Raw genomic sequence first — 21,305 nt, 5'->3', positions numbered from 1 at the left:
GCCACTCTCTGGGGTTCCGCAGAGGTCACGAAAGACACTCAACTAATACATAGATGATTTGTGTTGATGAGCTCTTCTTTGCAATCACCTGGCTGGCAATTTGACCCGATCAGTAGACGAATTGTGAATGTTGTGATGGTACATCGCCTGCAGTGGTGTAATCAGGTGAAATTAGCGTTCGAAATCTATATCCCGACCTTCTGCAATGCCAAATCGATCTCGGGTATTTATAAGATTATTTTTAGGATGAGCAAATAATATTCAAAGTGAATATCCATAGAAAAACTAAGATGCAAACTACTGAAAGTAAGGTAGATCAACCAGGGTTGTAGCCAAGTCAAAAAGCTCCGAGTCACAAGTCATTCTCACTTTTTTGGTTTTGACCCGAGTCAAGTCGAGTCATTTTCAGTTCACCACCGAGTCAAGTCGTCTGAGTCCAAGTCATCGAGCAGAGGTTCGAGTCCGAGTCACGGTATTATGACTCGAGTCCGAGTACAAGTCATTGTGTTGACTGCTCAGTTTCCAGTTAAAGTCTTGTCGAACCCACTCTTATAACTCTGTTTGGTGATAACGAATGGTTCGCATTTATAATATAGTAATTTTGCTCACTTTTTACACTATCTGGTCATATTTTCAAGTACCAGTAACAATAGACGTAATCCCAATAGGGTGGTTACTTCACTGTTCTTCGAAATTACAATGAAATGTCGGTCTTGGCCGGCTGAGTATCCAGTCATATGACTTGATTCGAGTCATGCGCTATGACTCAATCTGATACATTAGGCGTTCTTTCATTTTCACAAAAGGGTAACAATAAGCAAGACATCGAGTGACAACATGGATGTTGCGCGAATCGTGTTGAAATTTTTTACTTTTGATAAATATATCGCAACTTATTCTGCTTTTTTATAGTGTACGAAGATCTACCAAAATGTGACTGGCTCATGGATCTGCCAATGCGTCGGAACTGATATTTTAGTCTTCACATCTCAAGTGTTGCGGCCAGACTAATCAAATTTTTGGTTGGCCTTGCAAGTTCACAATCTGTGCAATTCATTTTTGACAATATTACTAATTTCGGAAATTACCTCGCGGGCCACGGGTTGGCCGGCCCTGGCATATCCAGTAGTAAGGAGAATTGCCCCGTGGATCTTTGGGGGGTTTTCGGGGATAGAAGATCACGACGAAGATGACCAAAATTGCTCATAAAAGTGTTTTTATGTACTAAACCTTCATTTGGGTCACAAGCATCGAAGTTTCCTGACAACTTCTCAAATCTGAACAACCCTGTTCATGTAAGTATCGAATGTGACATTCGATAATGTAAGACTGTTTATGAGCCGCAATGCCGTTCCGTACCAGCCGGTTGCATATCCGGTGGCATATCCAACCTTTCATGGTCGCTACTCCATTTCCAATTTGAAAGCTGATTATTAAAAAAAATCTGATTCAGTGCAACATCTCCGCCATCCCCCAAAAAGGGCAAACGACCCTCAGATTGGGAACAACTATCTTTGACTAAGCATCCAAACGACCTTACCGCCACTATAAATATACAGTTCTCTTACAAATGCGAGTACAATTATAGTCTTTTTATGGTAAATGTTTATTTTAATTTATTTTATAGTCGTTTTTGCGAGGACAGGGGTACCCATATAAACATCAATATCTTCATCATCATCATCATTGGTTTATTAGCAATTTTATCAGTTCAATACACCACAAAAAATGCGATACAATGAAAAGAAAGGAAGATGTCGAAGCGACTAGGAGTTGTCTATTGAATCGGACACCCACCTTGGCCTAGGCGATGTAAAGAGGAGGCATGCACACTGAATGAAAGTAAAGAAGATAGTATAGAAAAAGGAAGCGACAAGAAATAGGGCGGCATGTCAGGGGAAGCGAGATCGATAGGTCAGTCGTGGTCCGGAAATGTTGAGGATGGACTGTATTCATTTAGTAGTAATTGCTTGTATTTCGACTTGAATGTGGACATGCTCGTCGACTGCCTTGATGGCCGGCGGGATACTGTTCCACACATCAGGTCCGGCATATTTGATAGAGCGATGATCTTTTCGGTCGATCGTATGATATTTGGACGACGTGGACGCACGTGTGTTGTACTTGTGCGCTTTTGATTCAGAGGTAAAGTAGTCATTGAAGTATTCGCGGCAACGACCAAAATTTGTGACAAGCACTGCGCGAAGAAAAATTTCAAGTTGGATAAATCTGCCCAAAATAGGATAGAATATTGTTTATGATTTTTTAAGAAAAAAATTTGGGCTTTCTTCAAGCCGTCAAAATTCCGTTCATTTGAGCATATTGCAGCATTTCCTCCCAGCCTGGACATGTCCGCCCGTCTCTCCGTCCGGACGCAGTTTAAACAGTGAAATTGTGGCATGTCCGGGAAATTCTAGATATATGACAACCCTAATCTATAACTGCACTTGCACAAAGTGCACATATAATAGAGGAGGCAACTATCTAACACACGTACGTGCACCAAATTTAGTTTAGCATGCATGATTTAGAGGGGGTAGGAACGTTGTACAAAAAACCACGCCACTTCAGTAAATAAGACTTGTAAATCAGTATTCTCGGCTTTTATGGCTAAGATCAAGTGTAAAACTTTTCGTAAATCTTAAATCTTTTCCCCGCCACCGTAAATGGCGGGTTTTGATCCATTTATATACACTGTATATTTGTAAGGTGACGTAAGTCGCGACCTGTGTGTCATTCATCGATTTTCGTTCATTTATCGTGCCTGTTCCCTTTCATGCGTGTGTATGCTGAGAAACTAAGAGTGAGTTTTTTTTTAATAATATATATTCTAGTTTACTTTACGTTTGTTTGTATTGCAATTCTCTCTGAAATAAACTTGGGATGACTGGGTCACACACAAAAAAGATTTTCGTTCATGTGGAATCAGAATAAACAACCTTGAAAGCAAAAAAATCTAGATCAGGGGTTCTCAACCTGGGGGGCGTGAAACATCTGAAAGGGGGCGCAAAGAAGCGGTCACCAGAAAAATTTTTTCGCGCTTAGCGCGATTTACCTCCAATGCACACGTGTTTCTCTCTATATGAACCTAATTTCATCTTTTTTATTCTCTTATCAACATTCATAACCGTCCATACCACCAAACAATCTGTTATGGTTGCTAGCATCCCAGTTGGATTTTGTGATATGACGATAAGGGGGGCGCGAAATTTTGCACTATCAAAAAGGGGGGCGTATCTAAAAAAAGGTTGAGAACCACTGCTCTAGATAGTGATATATATCTATGATCTGTGTTTCAAATATATCAGCAGAGAAAGTCATTCAAGCTTGACAAAACATGGTGAAGTTGCTTGGTTCAGCCGGCTGCTAACTTGTGAAACGGTGTTTGAATGCCCGTTGTATTTAGAATTGAGAAATGAGTATTTCGGTACATGATGATCTGGATGCTAAAGATGATTTGGAAGATGAATATTGCGAGGTTGAAGCCCAGTTACACAGGGAAAAGATAGCATTTCTCCGTACCAAACTGATATACTCTTCGCTTCACGATGTGATCAACGATGAAGATGTATGCGGTGACGAGAAAGAAGCAGAATTACTGGATGACATCAGTAAAAATGTTATGCGAGCCGAAATGAGATGCTGTTTGCATATGATCCCTGATACATTCAAGCACGTGGATCAAAAAGTTTCCCCGGAAGCAGTATCTTTGCTTGCTCAAAAATTGAAAAAGACTCTGGAAGATAAATGCAGGAACCTGCTACTATTTTATGAGAACTCAAGTTTATCATCGTACAGCAACCGTACCGTTTTTGAAGCTAGGGCGTTGCACGTCGGTCAGCTCTTAGAGCGAGATACAAATAAGCTGAAATTAATGAAGCAAGAAATCACAGACTTGTCCAAATATGAAAATGATTTAATACTGTCCTGTGTCCACAAAATTACTGACAGTGCGAAGATTTTGCGTGGAATTATGACAAAATATAAGCTGAGATTGCAACCAGAATTCGATGAAGCAAAACTCCAAAATCTAATATCACGATGTGAATCGGCAAGTCTGAAAGCGTCTAGTAGGATTTGGAGTCTCAGGAAGGAACTCTATCATAAATCCAGTATCCCGCTTCTGAAAGGACTCTATAAGGAGTTGACTCGCGCCAGAGATGATAAAATTGAGGAAACGGGAGCGATTGAGCACCAACTTCGTGATTATCAGACTCTTGGAGACGAATTCAGTAGCATAGCTACAGAATATAGCAATATTCTTAGTAAAATTGAAAAACGGGAGTGGACTGTCAGAAAATTTGAAAGTGAAATCAGTTGATTTTCAGTTTTTTAATTACATCACTCTATGGCGTTATCGACTTTGCGTTGATTGCGAACAGTAGTAAATTTATTAGCACATTGTTTACGTAAAGTTGTGCTGGCAAGATGCAGAAAAAGGGGTTCGGCGGTAAACCCCATTCCTAATCTTTGAATGCAGTAGGTGTCCCATTTTGAAAAAATACTGTTTGATAGTTGAGTAAAAACTTACTATTTTTTGTACCATTTCTGCTTGTCCACACCTATTCCACATCTGATGCCTGTAATTGCGCATAACTTTTGTATTGAATTACCGTAGTACCATTGTCACCTGTCACCATGTCTACTGCACTAGTAGTTCAACTTGATGCAAGGAAAATTTGTTTGACATTTGTTGCGAAAAAATTTGAGGCTGTCAATGTACACTGTACAGTGTCAATATTTTACGTCTGATACGAACAATAGACATATCATTATGGCTAGATCCTTCCCGTAGGCATATAATGATCCCAGTAATTTTGATAATATTATGCTGGACGTATTTTATGTTATTCTCAAAATATGTCGCAGATTTCGTCGACAAATTTCAAGAACAAATCACTTGTGTTGCACTGAAAGTTTTTTTCATGATGTAGGCTACATCAGCACACTTGTACAGTCTTATTTTGTAACCGTTGACAATCTCAATTGTGATAGCCATGCATATGGCATTATTTGTGATGTCTGTTGGGCCTATTTCCAATCATTATTATTAAGTTTTCGAATTGTTTTTTTTAGATTTTTCAACGTTAATAATAATAAATATCGATAATGGCAAGCGGAAAAGATCCGGGTTTCACCATATCTTGCGAAAATCCTGAATTTCAAGATAAAATGCACGAAGTTTTCGATGGAATAAACGGACTGCGATCAAATCTGCCAATTCAAGAAGGGGGGAGCAAAAAGAGAGGGGAAGACGAGGAAACGAGAATAAGGAAACCAGACTTTTTAGTTCGTCCGTCACGTTACACAAAGTACAGCTTGCGGGACACAGAGCTGAGTGACAACGCAGCCAATTCACGAATCGCCCTGCAATTCTTACAGGAAACAAAACAAAATAGTGAACCCGCTGAGAGTGCCGTGACGGCAGATGATAAAGAAACACCGTTTTCTAAAAAGCATGTTTTCAAAATGCCAGAACATTCGGCCGGAGCGCCAAAGCCAAAGGAGAGAAAGCTTTCACAGAAAGACGACGACGCGACCGCGAATCTCTCTTGCGATAAAGTTGAGTTAGATCATCTCGAAGAGAATGTGACCTCCATCGAATTTCGTAATGAGATAGCGCTCAAGTTTGACGAGGATATGAAGCATTCCGTTGCGATAAATCCATCCAAAGAGACTTCTAGCGATGAAAAATTCAAGGCAGTTCCAAAACGGAAAAGAAACCTTCGAGAGAAAGCAGGAGATTGACCGCTCAATTCATTTGATGCGCCTCGTGATTGTAGTCGAAACGCGATTTCGGATTGCAGTCGGTAATGGTAATGGCAAGGTTCATCATCTGGAACAAGTGAATGCGCTGTGAATGCTTGCCGGGTGGCAGCATTGATGGCCGTTAATATCATCATACGCATCGTGTATTCGGCCTAGTCGGAAATGAGTTACAGATGATCCCAGTAACTTCAATATTATGTTTGATTGTAATGTCACAAACATGATGGAATCACTGTACACAAAATAGGTATTCAAAAGGGGCACCACTATCGTTGTCTATTGCCTTCTCCCATTGTGACTACCTATGAGATAACATAATATTTCATGCAGGTTTCAACAAGATCTGTTCTTGTTAGGGAAGGGTGGACCTGTAAAGCCTGGCAGTGTAGCCTACTTTCCTTTGAACCGTGTTGCTTCGGAATTCGATCTTTGATGTTAATGAGATTTGTAATTGTAAAGGGCTTCAACCAGAAAATATTCGGACCCACTTCCAGCTAACTGTGATTCTATCGGAAGTTGATTTGTTTAATCTTTTGCCGTGGCATGCCTCTAGCAGTGTAATGTTGATAGTATCATGAAATTCTTTCAATGTTGAAATCCACATTATTGCCGTTGTGTTGTGAGAACTATTCAATGATGTACGTTCTCAAGACTTAGGAAATAATCTTTTGCTATTTAAATACATGCGATATTGAGATGACCGACATATTTTCGACCTTCAAATTGTTGTTTTCATAATCATAGTTGTCTCTAAAAGACGTAATTTTATCGAGTTCGCCGTTTTCCATATTTTTAGGTATCGTACATCTTATCGACTACCGGTACTCCAGAAATACAGCATGACAGATAAGACTTTACGTTATGAGAAGGTCGAATTTCTCGGCGAGGGACAGTTCGCCACCGTATACAAAGCAAAAGACACGGAGAACGACAACAAAATCGTAGCGGTGAAAAAGATCAAGCTCGGAAACCGAGTCGAAGCCAAAGACGGCATCAACAGGACGGCGCTCAGGGAAATCAAGTTACTCCAGGAATTGCATCACAATAATATCATTGGTGTTAGTGTTTATCAGAAATTTTCCTATTTCTCGGATTATGTTTATTGCATTTCGAAGAGGTCGTCAGAGTTGTCATTGATGATAGTCAAGTACAAGTTGAATCATGTTAATTTCTACTCAATTACAGACATGACGAAACTACAAGTAGAAGTAGAAATGAAGATCTGAAGAAATACTGAAGTAGTTTTAAAATGTAGAAATTGCAGGGCATGTCTTTGTGGCTAACGCAAAATGATCGATGAAACTACAAATATGTGAAAAGCAAGGCTCCCCTTCCAAATGGCAACTGTAGGCCTAGTTAGGTTTCAAAACCTGTGAAGTCAAGAACCAGAACTACTGTGAAAGCTAGCAGCATTATTTACTCAGGAGTCAGTATGTCTGCTCATCGTACTCCTGGCCTTGGATAACAGTGGTAATGACCTGTGCTGTTAATACTGTTCTAAAGAGAAATGAAGTGGTGGAAATGACTTCCGTCTCAGCAAAACTTTGTTTTGAATGTAGCAACCCCATCATGATTGTGACATCATTTCTGTGGCCATATCCTTACCTTTGCCGTCTCACTTTGGATGTTACGTGCCCTGATCATTAATTTACTATTTTGTCAGCTCTTGGACGTGTTCGGTCAAAAGTCCAACATCAGCCTGGTGTTCGATTTTATGGAGACCGACCTTGAGGTAATTATCAAGGACCAAAGCATCGTGTTGACGCCGAGTCATATCAAAGCCTACACCATCATGACTTTGCAAGGATTAGAATATCTTCATTCGCAATGGGTTTTGCATAGGGTGAGTCGAGTGGACGTGTTAGATGTGCTGGGCACTTGAATTTCTACATTTGTTGGTGTATTGCAAAATGTTGACGGTACTATTTCTTCATGGGATCGTGGCTATTCGTCGCAATTGCCTTGCAAGGTAGGGTAGATCCGACCCCAGCACAAAGTGTCAAAACTGTCATTACTGCATTTACAGGTGCAAAGTGTTGACCACAAGACGGGGTACTGCATTTTGTTGCCTGTTTGACATATTCTTACTTAAAGGTGGAGCTGATGTAGTTAACCCCATATACCGTAATTGCTTGTCATAAGATGTGCAATTGCGCATGCGTATCGTAGCAAAGTAGCATCATATGTCAACTCCAAAATAGGGTTTGCAATTCTACGACACATGTTCATTTTACGGAAAGAGTGGATCCGTTAAGTGGGAATGCAAAAGTTACTATACAGTGCTAGAGAAGTGATATGGAATAACTTATAGACAACTAATTAAGTTGTAACTGTCTTGCACTGCCCTACTGATATGAAACGTTGTTCGGTAAAAAAGATTTATTGAACCACATTTGATGGCAGCGATTCTTTTTTTGTTTGTTTGCAGGACATGAAGCCAAACAATCTACTGATCGACGCCCACGGCATATTAAAGATCGGAGATTTTGGTCTGGCCAAATGCTTCGGAAGTCCAAATCGAGAGTATACTCATCAGGTAGTCACAAGGTGGGTTTTCCAACCAGGGGCATTCCCACATTTTCACCGTTTGAAGTACTTTGGAAATGATCAAGCAATAATGATCTATCTACACAATTATTCCTTACCAGTATCCAAGTTTACCGTGGATTGAATCAGCAAGGTCCTAGCACAGAGGGTAGCTGCTGACCTGACATCAATTTTTCTCATTTCATGAGATATGTCAATCCCACGGGACGGGACTAGTTAGTTTTTTGCTCATTCAGTCATAGAGAGTTATCGCTCTTTTTTCACTTGCTTTCCTTGATTTATTTTGTCCGATAACATTACACAATGCTCTTGCGCGAGTGATTGCTTGTCAGGTTGGTCTCTTACGTCATGAATTTTGAGCCCGACAAATATAGTTTGATTGTCAGTTTAAACACAACTTCGCTTCAGGTGGTATCGATGTCCCGAGTTGCTGTTTGGCGCCCGTTTGTATGGGGTCGGCGTCGATATGTGGGCAGCCGGCTGCATACTTGCCGAATTGCTGTTGAGGAGACCGTTTTTGGCGGGCGATTCGGATTTGGACCAGCTGAGCAAGATATTTGAGACGCTCGGCACTCCGAAAGAAGTGGAATGGCAGGTACATGTCTTGGTTAGGGCCGGCTATGAGGAATCGAGTATGTTGTGTGGTGTGGGAATTATCGGTTTGATTAAATTTCCAGTATCCGCAATTCGGCTATTCCATTTATCAAACATGCGGCTCAAGACTGCGCATATTCAGGGCATCGGCATTTTTTGTGCAGTGGTGGCGTTGTCACGATGGCGTTAACATAGTTCTTGGTTGACAAATATTGAATTTTTGGTACTGTGAAAAATACATGTTGTAACAGTCCACGGAGATGTGAGCATGCGACACAGCTGTATGCGAAAATTGAGCTTGTGACCCTTGAGCATGTGGGTTGAAGTTAGAGTTGTGTTCATGGTTAGGCTAGGATTTGTGTTGGGGGAGGGCTAGTTTAGTGGTTAATTTCTAGGTTAGGCTTACTTTTGCGGGTTATAGGCCTATACCAGGGTTGTAACCAAGTCGCAAGGTTCAGAGTCACAAGTCAATCTCACTTTTAAAGTGTTGACTCGGGTCATTTTCAATTCACGACCGAGTCAACTCCGAGTCCGAGTCTTAGTGTTTTGACTTGAGTCCGAGTCCAAGTGCTGACTGTTCAGTTCCGGGTTAATGTCATGTGAAACCCACTTTTTACAACTCGAGTCATTTTTCATTTTTAAGAAAATTACTCGAGTCAAGTGGAGTCACCAAAAAATCGCGACTCAAGTCATTACAACCCTGTTATATAGTCACATGCTCAACTGTCATTGTTAATTGTGTCGCATGCTCAATGTCGGCTAACCGTTGCAAATGCTAGGCCTGGCTTACCGCGTATGACGTTGCAAAGAGTGATTCTCAAATACTGAACTGTTGCTTGAAGGTTGGAATTCAGTCTGCCGGACACTTGATTTTGTCCTAGTCTTGGTAAATTGGTTTATCACGTGGGTGGTTCTCTGAATTTGTTGTTGCGTGTGACGAAGGGATTCGACCCGCTTTCAGTGTTGTCCGCAATTTCAGGGTATGACGGCATTGCCCGACTATATCAGTTTTAAGGAATTTCCTGGATTTCCGTTACGAGAATGCTTTCCGGCCGCGTCAGACGAACTGCTACGTGTCATATCTGGCTTGTTACGGTATAATCCCGGAACAAGATACACTGCTTCGCAAGTATGATATGTTGTTCTGTAATAGCGTGTAATAGCGACTTTTGAAACATGACAAAACAGTGACTTTGTGAATTTTGGGGCTCTTCTGTAAAGTGTTACCATAAATTACATAACAACCATGACATAATTTTACTGACCTGCTGGCAGAGTGTATCATTGACAACATTCTTGACTTGAACTGAACATCCCGCTTTATTCTACATTCTCATTCGATTTTAGCCGCACCAGTACAGTGATCGACTTTATAGTTTGGCCGAAGCTATTAAGTAGTATGCACGCAATGGCGCAACCACATTTTCCATGGCTTTCAATCATTATAACTGATTAAATTAATTGATAATGTGACTGTCGCACTGATTCCGAAAATCTTACTGCCGATCGACTTCTCAGTTCTCCAAGTATCTGGTGGCAACATGTAACGTTGCGCTACACGCCTATACATTTTATCGCCGGTACTACAAAGCTACGTACCAATGAAGAGCATTGGTTTTGTTCGTCATTGGCTGGGTTTTAGGGGGAATGCCGCCGTTGCGATTTGGAAGGGCGACTGCAGATTGTGAGATCTCCGCTATAACAAATGAGCTAGGGTGGCAGTCTCTATGGTGGGTTATTAAAGGCTGACTAACCAAGCTAGCTTGATTGTTGACTGCACTCTTTGGGCAATAATTGGGAAACTACTTTTCGTCGTCTTTACTTTGCCAGTTACCAAACCAAGCGTTACATCTCTCTCGCCAATTAGCAAGATGGTAAAATGCAGTCGGATCGTAAGGGTAGGCATCATGTATTCTTTGTTGTAGACTTTGCAGATGCCTTACTTCAGTATGTCGCCTCATCCAACGCCTGGCGAAAGACTTCCTCTGCCAGGCTCCTGCCAAGTACAAAATACGAAAGGCTCTCTAAAACGGAAAAGGGACGAACCCCTCGGTGCCGCAGCAGGTATTGTGTTCAGTTCGACGGCAAAGTTCCTGAAAGGTTTTATAAAAGTTTGAATATACTTGGGACTGTAACCATGAGCATTGAGCGGAGCTTGTCCGATTTATTTATGGATGATTGTAATGTGTAATTGTTGTGAGATAAGGATTGGTATTGGTGACGTGGTCATTTCTATTGGCACTAGTTCCATTACTGATATAAGTTATCTTCCCCGTCTTCGATTTCTGCTTCTTATTGAATCGTTTTCATTGCTCGGTGTCATGTCACTTTGCGACGACTTCACATCCATTTCGTGTTGCAGGGGTGTTGGCCAAACGGTTGCTTTTTGATTCCTGACATGTCCTGTGCCGCAACGGATTCCCGACGCTTCATGGTTTTGATGTCGGGAAAATTGAAGATAAAGTGAATCCTGTGTGATGGCTGCTCAGGCAGGAAGGATCCAAAAAGTACGGTGGTAACGCTGCCGAGCACAGCGAAGCGTGCAATCTGATTCGGAAGGCACTTGTGTTGGAAGAGAAATTTCAAATTTTTGTGATGAGAATTTGTTGACTCGTACAAATCGTGTACTGTGCACTGTTAATGGTTACCAGCGAATTCGGCAGTGCCAGTGCTGTTTACCTGAATTGCACCCTGCGCTGTGGTGGAAATCGGCGAATTACACAACTTTTTGTTTACAGTGATACTTCTGAATTGCTGATGAAAATGTTCAAGGTCGGGTTCGCGTTGATCTTGATTGGCATCGGTTGCAAATTGGGATTCGTACTGAGAGATATTTCCATGGTTTATGTGCGAACGTTTTGCTTAGTCGCGTTTGTACATGTTTTTTACACATATTTGGACAATCCACTGAATATAGCTTATTCCGACCATGATGACAAGTGTTGAATAATTTCCATGATATCGAAGCACACCACGGTTGCATTTAAACTCTTCCTAGTTGGTATGGCTCATAATTATTGTTTGCTAATACCGGTGGCGTATACTTTACTACTGTGAGATTTTTTTATATTACATAGCAGTGTTGGGATCAAGTCAATACCTTTGAGTCACAATTCATATCGAGTCATTGTTTGTCACTCGATTTTTGAAGATGACTCAAGTCAAGTCAGAAAGTCCTGTTGAATTTTTGAAGTACGAGGCATGATTCAAGATGCATTTTGCGAGATGATTGAAGTACGGGTAATGTAGGGTTGCCATATGTCCACCTTTAGGAGATCGAGAATGTCTTCCGATGACATCGAAATGTCGTCTTGGAAATTTGTCTGACTTTACTGCCTTGATAGCTAGGCTAATGGGCGGGGTCAACTGAAAATCGGCAAAGTGACGCGAAATACGTAATGCGGTCGTTCGAGCGGGTTATTCGGGAGTCGAGTCGGAGTGATTACCTTCTTTTTAGTCAACGCCACATAATTCTAGTACCAATTGCGAAACCTCAAAGACAGTTTGAGCAAATCGATATAATGCAATACTCGATTACACAACGAAAGATTTGTTGACTTTGATTTTGCACTTGATTTTGGCCTGCTGATTCCGAAAATGCCTCTGGTTTTCTTCCATCACGTCAAGTTTTTGCGCTACGACATATGCCCAAAATATGCAAATTTTCACGAATTTAGCCATATTACTTTTCCATACCATGTAGAAACTTGGAACCCACACTTTTATCATATAATAAGTTATATAGCCATGGGCTCAATTGAATTATTAAGAAAAAAAGGTCCCGGTATCGATCTAGGCCAGGGGTGGGCAAACTTTTGGGCTCGGGGGCCGCACTATATTAAATTGAGATTATTAGCCGAGAGGCAACATTGTTATTTAATCATATAGCGGTGGCTCTTAAACTTTATTAGACACGACTCCCTTTATGATAGTGAAAAATTTCGCGCCCCCTTTATCGTGATATCACAAAATATCAAAGAGAGAAATCAGAATGCTAGCAATCCCAACGGATAGTTTGATGGCATTGACGGTTATTGCTGTAGACGAGAGATTTATCGAATGTGAAATAGGGACAATAGACGGAAACAACCATGAACTGGGGGCAAAGCGCGCGGAGCGCGAAGATTTTTTCAGTTTACTGCGTATTCGCGCCTCCTTTCAGATGCTTCCAGGCATGGTTGTAATGACTCGAGTCATGAATCGACTCGAGTCACGATTTTCTGATGACTCGAGTCATTTTCTCAAAATACGAAAATGACTCGACTCGACTCGAGTCAATCTGTGTAGTGACTCGACTTGGACTTGAGTCATTGCGCATGACTCGAACCAAGTCATATGACTCGAGATTCAGACGGCCAAGACCGACATTTTATTTTAATTTCGAAGAATGGTAACGTAACCACCTTATTGGTATTCGTCTATAGCAGTGGTTCCCAACCTTTTTCGACCCATCGCCCCCTTTTCAAGTTCAACACCGATCACCGCCCCCCAAATTTTGTGAACCGAAAACTGGGCATACAAACTGTAATCACCGGTAAGTTGATTAAAAAAAAAATCCACTTTTCGGCTCGATGTCGAATTTTACACTTTTGCAACCAATTTTTCGTGGGTTGACTAAAGAAAAAAAAGGTGTCATTTCTCCGACTTGACTCCAATATAGCCGTTTTAACGCGTCATCGCCCCCTTATGGCCCCATTCGCTATTTTCGCCCCTGTCGCCCCCTTTGTCCATTTTCGCCCCCCTATCGTCATTTTCGCACCCCTAGACCGCCAAATCGCCCCCTGGGGGACGATATCGCCCACGTTGGGAACCACTGGTCTATAGGTAGCCTACTTTAGTACTTGAAAATGCGACCAGAAACTGCTAAAAGTGAGGAAAATTAGTATCTTGTAATGCGAACCATGTTATATCACCGAACAGAGTTATAAAAGTGGGTTTAACAAGACTCTAACTGGAAACTATGAGCAGTCAACACAATGACTTGGAGTCGGACTCGAGTCATAATACCATGACTCGGACTCGAACCTTTGCTCGATGACTTTGCCTTGTCAAGGTGGTGAATTGAAAATGACTCGACTTGACTCGAGTCAAAACTATAAAAGTCAGAGTGACTTGTGACTCGGAGCCTTGTTACTTGGTTACAACCCCGCTTCCACGTCCCCCAGTTTGAGAACCACTGTCATATAGTGACAGAAGAAATATGGAGATAATATATAAGTGGATCGTCCTCATCAGTAACCAGTTTACAAAAAAACACTCGTGGTCCGAGCATTCAACATCTAAATCCATTCGCCTGCCTCACTATATAAAATCGGGATTGTAAACCAAAACGCGATATTGGTGTTTGGTTATATAGTGAGGATGTGGAAATTTTATGTATTTTTATTTAAAACCCACCCACCATCGATTTGAGGACATGGTACACGCGTCAGAAACATTGGCGAGATTTCATAAGCTGCTGGTCAACCTCAATATAACCAATTATCAAAACTATAGGGATGGAAGTCGGTTGCCCCGATTCTTAGAACAGGATGGAGATTTGAATCTGTGAGCAGTGATCTGTTTATAGATTTGCCGATTCTACTTTTGGTTTAACCCCAGGACACACAATCCTGACAGCGTCATAACCAAGTTAGCTTCAACATGCCATAGGCTATATAGATTTTACAAATAAATACTTCTGCACATACAAAGAACGATTCTACATACCACACGTGCGAATCGGTTTTTCCAAGTACGGCACTAAAAGTAATAAACTTGCTGGAGTGGCCAATGTAAGGAGAGTCATTCCCATTTTGACTTTCTGTAATGCTTAGCAGTTGAAACCTTATAAAATGCTGTCGGGCTGTCGAACCAGCAATGAAATAAAAATATACTAGCCGGAATATGACTTATAATTATCATGGTGAAATATAATAGGAAAAACGTTTAATCGATTCCCTGCAGAAATTATAGATTTTTATTGCGCATTTTTTCACTATCTTAAATACGATTATTGAGCCTTTCGCGGGCCGCACAAAACGGTGTCGCGGGCCGTAGTTTGCCCACCCCTGATCTAGGCAGATGCTTTCACCCATTTTTGGTTAGAGGGCAATCATCCGAGGATATTTCAGACACATGTTTGATGCAAACTGCAGGATATGGCAAGATAAATAAACGTTGCATTTACTATCAGCTATAGGTCCAACGCCCCATTCAGCTTATCCAGTGTTACTTGAAACTCCTCTACGCTCGATAATTAGGATCAAGATGATGATCTTAGGGATAGCAGGCCTAATGATGAAGGTTTTGAAATCGAAGATGATTCAGAACGTTGAGTAGTCCATCAACACAAGTTAAATGATCTTACAAAGTCTTCGGGACTTGGAATAGAAATAATCGGAATTTTTAGCATCCATGCGAACTGAGAAAAGATTACTTGGCAAAGAGAGAGACGATATCTCACTGTCGATCATGGGAAACGGCGTTTTCATCATAGGGCTACTTTCGGTAGCTTTGTGTATTGGCGTGATACTGGCATTAGCATATAATACTGTTATCATGGGTTGCTGGAGGAGATAGGAATCCTGAGTTACAACTGAAGTGAATGGGAAATATCTGTTGGTAGCTCAAAAAGGATCTTGAAGTGTGGCATTCTTCAAAATGGCAACGTCTTCGGTGTAGTAACAATTGCACATTCAGTTAGTCTTCGTGAATAAGAAACGTTGAATGGTTGCATTATCGCAAGCACGATTGAATCATATCCGTCAGGTTTGAAATATTGTGTTTCTTAGTGGCCAATGACCATACAATAAGGATGCACATTGCACATGCACAACAATGTACATGTAACCCTGATACACATGTGCCACTTTCATATGTTTTTGTCGGACAGAAGACATTAAAAAAGCTAAAATATCGAAATAATTTCCTGGAAAACCTTTGCATAGTCAGCGATGGGCAAGGAGAAAATGACCCACAACATCTGAAGATGTTTGAGGTAAGATACCAGAGTAGTTTAGAGCTTACATATATTAGCTGACTATTGCTCCAGTATCAAACGAGGCAAACCCACAGAATTATGAGTTATTAACGTAAATTTGGACCCTGAAACTCGCATTCTATTTTTCATGCAGAAGCAATATCAGTTCAAATCAACCAAGTAAGCAGTGCAAATGTTTATTTGAAGTCTATTGATTTACTTTCGACCGCTTGTGGACTTTGAAACGTTTTATACAATAAACACGAAATATTGAAAGTAGTCTTATGTGGGTTATGAGACAATGTGGTGATAGAGAAAAACGGAAGTCATTTTTTAATTCAGCGACCAAAAGTTAGTCAATAGCAATTGTCTGATCATAAGTCAAAAAATTGTGTTGGCCAGTGTTATCCACCTACCTACGTCCTATACCTTCGTGCGATATAATTTAATCCTGTAGCCTACCTATTGACAAATATGACTGTATAAACTATATCAGTCCGATTTAAATCATATAAGACTGGTTCTCAAACCGTGGGGGGGGGGGGAGGCGTGAAAGCTTCCGTCTGATAGTAATGAGTTTATTTCGTGCTAAAACATACAAGTTTCAACAACGACAAAATCCTAATTATTTTACGATTTAAGATTGCGTCGTACCATTCGTACACCGATGCTAGATATAGGCTGGTACCGGACCTTGCACCGATCAGAAGATGTTTGTGTATTAAAATTGACAGGTGAATGCATGTTGCTGTTAGCTGATGCTTTTATGGACTGTCTGTCAAGCATCTGTAGGCTACAGAAAGGCACACTCGGAGAAATAAGATATTTCCTTGTAAGGTCATGTCATGGGTTACCATATTTTTGTTTCATAAAATCGGGACGCTCTTTAGCGCCCACTAGCGGATTCCAAAATGAGATATGAGCACAAGTTGCAATGACGTCACACTAGCAAAGCTTTGTCTATCGCAGGGATGGGCAAACTACGGGCCGCATGCGGCCCGCAAGAGTCTGGAGAAACTTTTCAAAAATATTGATAGAATGTGAACTAAAAATCGAAATAATGAAGGGACTTGATCAACTTTTTCTTAGTATATTCCACAATGGTTCTCAAACTGGTGGGCTCCCCCCTTGGGGCGTGAAAGCATCTGAAGGGAGGCGCAAAGCTGAACTCAACTGAAAATTTTTTTCGCGCTTTGCGTGATATACATCCAATTCCTACTTAACTACTTAACATACTTACTTATCGATTACAGATATGGCTCTTCTATTTATTGTATAATATCAGCACGGCAGAGGGATTATAACAATTTTGAGTGAGTTTAAATAAATGAACTTGTATGGGGGGTGAATTTCTACGAAAATGGTTGATTTCAAATCGTATTTTAACATACTTCTAATTCGAAATCAGGCAAAAGCAATACATTTTTGAAAAGAACTAGATTCATACTTGAGGATTCTGCAATAAAAAAAAATTTGGAAAATTTTGTTAGTTCAGCAGTACCTTACGGCCTTAAAAAGCGGGACGTTTGGCTGACTGGTCGGGACGCCGGGACAAGACGTTAAAAAGCGGGACAATCCCGCCTAAAACGGGACGTATGGTAAGCCTAGTCATATAGCCAATGATATATATGTAGGGTAGGCCTATATATGTCATTGCATATAGCCTATACGTCACGGGGTCACGAAATGCCAATGGTTGCCATACTGACCTGATTAGATAGATAGACTCGGAGCAAAATTTACGAGTCATTTTCAAGTCATCAAGTAAACGGTGTCAGTTAAATCTCTGTATATTGTTTATGTTCGGATTATTCGCGATACGCCGGCGTGACTTCCGAGAGAAACCAGTCATACACTGATTGCACCTTTCACTGATCCCCCTTGTTACATCACAAATAAATTGACAGAAAACGAAATGATGACAGCTTACGTTTATGTGCTATCAATAGAACAATCTAATAGCAACGTATCTGTTTCTTAGACGGCTCAGTGCTTACATCGCGCAGGGCCCACCTTACCCAATCATCCCTTCGTATGATTTGAAGCGAACAAATATAGTTTATGCGTTTATATTCTCACGGATGTGTAGATGGGTAGTGTATTATATCATATCAATGTGTTTCAACTTCTCGACTCTTCGTATTAGATCCTCTATTTTGGACCCCGTATTTTAATACACCTTTCTGCATATATATTTGACTTTATACTTGGTATTTGATTCAAGATATATGACCAATACATATGTCTTTCACACATCCAGCAAAATGTAATGACTTTGAATCATCACTCATACTTCGAAAATTCAAGTTGACTTGAATTGTGACTTGACTCGTGACTTGACTTGACTTGACTTGACTTGACTTGACTTGACTTGACTTGACTTGACTTGACTCGACTTGACTCGAGTCACCTCCAAAAAACGAGTGACTTGACTTGACTCGAGTCACCTTCGAAAATGGATTGACTTGACTTGACTCGAGTCAAAATGTGCAATGACTCGAAATGACTCGTGACTCGAAGGTAGTGACTTGATCCCAACACTGCTATATACCCTAGGCAACGCAAGCTACGACCTTTTGATTACTATTCCCCATCATCTTGAAGGCTGACTAGTAGGCCTATTCATTTCGAAGAAATTGCAGAGTGTATAGTGGTGACGATAAGTGCCTACTAATCGGGCGGCCCCGATTCCATTCCCGTCGCCCGTCGGAGGTTTATCTGGGCCCCTCTTCCTCCGCCGTCGCCGTTCTTACATCGCATTGTGTTTTATCGCATTGTACATTGTGTGTGTCTTGATCAGATGAAAATTTAACTCAATGATTATTATTATATTGCAAACAATTTTTCTCTACTAGTCACATGAGCTCCATAAGAGAATTAAATTGAGTACTTTTGGGCTGCCATAAAATGCGCTTCTATTAAGAGTGCCGATTGAGTATACTCGACGTGGCTATATACTTCGACGATGTAATCCACTTCGATTAAAATCCTTTTTTTCTGCTATTCAAAAGGCATAGGGTTCGTATAGACCACTTCTGGGTACGAAGCACCACATTAGGGGGTACGAGATGCATTGCGGACAGAGGTGGTCAAAGTAGTCAAGAAAGCTACTCAAGTAGAAGTAGAAGTAGCGACGAAAAAAATCTACTCAAGTACGAGTAGTAGAAGTACTTCTTTCATAAGCAACCTTAAATTACTTGAAGTAGAAGTAAAATAGACTGACTTTAAATCTACTCAAGTAAGTAAGTAGTTGTGAAAACGATCGTAATTCGTTCGCATGGATTGTAAAAAGCTGCAAATGGAGGTGTAGAGAGCTTGATTCATATTGATGCATTCCAAGAGGTGTCAATTTTTGACAGAATAAGCAGTCGTCCACATCATGGGATGTGAATGACAGTATTGATATGGAAATGCGATACTAATCCTTCGTTTACTCGAACACCCCGTTTTAGAGAATATCATGGCATGTCACCCTCCCCCATATCATAAGGCCACTGGCTCAGTCGAAGAGCGAAACGGAGAAGTTGTGTCGGATACGGCTTCAACACTTTGCGTGATTAGTATACGTTAATTAAAAATATGGCTGATCGTAAAAATGCCATGTAGTGTATAGCTTTATTTTCGGAAAATATGAGGCATCACTACACTTGCTTTTATACTTCCACATGTATGTTCTCCAGACAAAAGAACTAAAACTAATTAGAACTCAACGTATAATACTGAAAGAAAGAAAAATACAAATAATACTTCTAACAAGCGTGAAATATATTTCATGTCTTTTGTCCAGAAAGTTTCAACGGTGGTTTCGGTATCTTCCTATCATTCATTGTATTGCAGTCTTGTGATGTTTTGAAGTGATGAAATTTTATGAATAAACTTGAACTTGGTCTGCTAAAACAGGTCTCACGTTAAAAAAAGTCCAAGTCCACTTTTCCAGATTAGGACACGTCATGGGCTGCTAGGTATAATAGGTAATTGCTAAATTGCGAAACGGTAGTTTCAAACGTTACGGGGGCCATACTAACTGTGATGAAATATTTGATATAGGCGACAATGCGGTGTGAACGGAACCATGCAACCCGGTATCTAAATTATATTCAGCGATACTTTCGTTAAAACATATTTGTCACTCCATATCTACTGTGCGCGAAGCGCAACGAAAATTCTGGGTATAACATGACTTTTATAAAAATTAAATGTTGGTACTACGTGAAAACAGCCCCGAAATTCCTTAGGCTATTTTTCTTATTGGGGGATTAAACTACTTCTAATTGACAAACTGAAAATAGCGAAAAGTAAGTAAGTAGCTCACAAAATATTACGAAGTAGAAGTAGAAGTAGCGAAAAGAAAGATCTACTTGAGTAAGTACCAGAAGTAGAGGGAAACTACTTGAGTACTTCGAAAAAGTAGAAGTACTTCGTTACTGACCACCTCTGATTGCGGAATTAGGCCTATAATATGCTGTGGAGTATTTACTTGGCAAATTTATCCAACTGGAAAATGGTCTTCGCGCTACGCGCGATTTATGTGAATGGACTTTCTGATTTCAATAAAGGTACCATCAGAAATTGTGTTGAAAATGGAAATCTTATTGGAAGCACAGTGGTACGATCGGTAAAAAGGTTAAGAAACAATGCTATTACCATGGCTCAATAATGATTATATTTAAGTTGTTATTGATATTTTCAAATAAATACTTCTCGCGACTATATCAAAACCCGGATTAGGCTACACCGCTCAAAAACTATGACATCAGATCAATCTTCAGTAGATTTCAAGATATTCTACATAAAATTGTGGCACGTCAAAGGTCCACTAGCTGCAATATTATAACCCGACAGTTTTACGATGCCATGATGCATCCTCTCACATGATGTCTATAACTCATTATTTTAACAAATTATGACTGGCACAAAAACAATTTTATTCAAATACTTGAAAATATGATTTTTTTTCGTGTAAAGCGTGAATAGTACATTAGTGAATTACATTTTTACGGTGTTTGTGGAATGCCTGTCTGCAAGGTCCCGTCAAATAATGCCTAAACGTGGTAATCATACATTGAATATCACTATTATTGATGCCGCGGCGTCATCAAAAACTAGGAAATTGGCCAGCGAGCACATTTGAGTTTGAGATCTGCTTTTAATCACGTTTTAAACAAAAATCACCCTTTGTTCTAAATGCAATCTTATCCACGGTCAATTTTAATGAGCTTGCACAGTAGGCTAGGCTATTTCATCTCAAACGGCCATTCTACTGATGTGCACCATGAAGGTTCAGCAGTTATGAAACGAAACTGCTTCTCAGTCATGATCCACCATATAGCTTAGAAATCACAAATTAGGTTATCAATAATGCTGCAAATTTAGAGGTTTCGCGGAACCCGGTTGAGAACCATAGTCATAGGCTGTCGAATTCGCGAACCGAAGC

At 40.5% G+C, this 21,305-nt stretch overlaps 3 protein-coding genes across 3 annotated transcripts; all 3 read left to right on the top strand.

Annotated features, from left to right (window-relative positions):
* The first annotated feature begins 3,309 nt into the window (after window positions 1-3,309).
* LOC145447069 (uncharacterized) lies at window positions 3,310-5,074 on the top strand. The gene has a single exon (XM_080325496.1). The coding sequence runs from the start codon at window positions 3,416-3,418 to the stop codon at window positions 4,319-4,321; it is 906 nt and encodes a 301-aa protein (XP_080181622.1). The 5' UTR covers window positions 3,310-3,415; the 3' UTR covers window positions 4,322-5,074.
* A 35-nt stretch (window positions 5,075-5,109) lies between these two features.
* On the top strand, window positions 5,110-6,565 carry LOC145447070 (uncharacterized). The gene has a single exon (XM_080325497.1). The coding sequence runs from the start codon at window positions 5,110-5,112 to the stop codon at window positions 5,746-5,748; it is 639 nt and encodes a 212-aa protein (XP_080181623.1). The 3' UTR covers window positions 5,749-6,565.
* A 43-nt stretch (window positions 6,566-6,608) lies between these two features.
* On the top strand, window positions 6,609-12,007 carry LOC145447068 (cyclin-dependent kinase 7-like). The gene is made up of 7 exons (XM_080325495.1): window positions 6,609-6,827; window positions 7,433-7,612; window positions 8,198-8,316; window positions 8,725-8,911; window positions 9,890-10,039; window positions 10,836-10,974; window positions 11,273-12,007. Exons 1-7 carry the CDS (start codon window positions 6,609-6,611, stop codon window positions 11,305-11,307), a joined length of 1,029 nt encoding a protein of 342 aa, XP_080181621.1. The 3' UTR covers window positions 11,308-12,007.
* Window positions 12,008-21,305: the final 9,298 nt, after the last annotated feature.

This window comes from Botryllus schlosseri, chromosome 9, assembly GCF_051294905.1.
Source record: "Botryllus schlosseri isolate E-star chromosome 9, Bs_hap1, whole genome shotgun sequence".
In the NCBI taxonomy this organism is placed as follows: domain Eukaryota; kingdom Metazoa; phylum Chordata; class Ascidiacea; order Stolidobranchia; family Styelidae; genus Botryllus; species Botryllus schlosseri.
The sequence above is the reverse complement of the archived record's forward strand: the minus strand, read 5'-3'. Positions and strand labels throughout refer to the sequence as shown.

Coding starts and splice junctions, on each gene's coding strand:
- LOC145447069 (XM_080325496.1), top strand. CDS start 3,416: ATGAGTATTTCGGTACATGATGATCTGGATGCTAAAGATGATTTGGAA.
- LOC145447070 (XM_080325497.1), top strand. CDS start 5,110: ATGGCAAGCGGAAAAGATCCGGGTTTCACCATATCTTGCGAAAATCCT.
- LOC145447068 (XM_080325495.1), top strand. CDS start 6,609: ATGACAGATAAGACTTTACGTTATGAGAAGGTCGAATTTCTCGGCGAG. Junction 8,912..9,889: donor CGAAAGAAGTGGAATGGCAG/GTACATGTCTTG, acceptor CCGCAATTTCAG/GGTATGACGGCATTGCCCGA. Junction 10,040..10,835: donor CAAGATACACTGCTTCGCAA/GTATGATATGTT, acceptor TCTTTGTTGTAG/ACTTTGCAGATGCCTTACTT.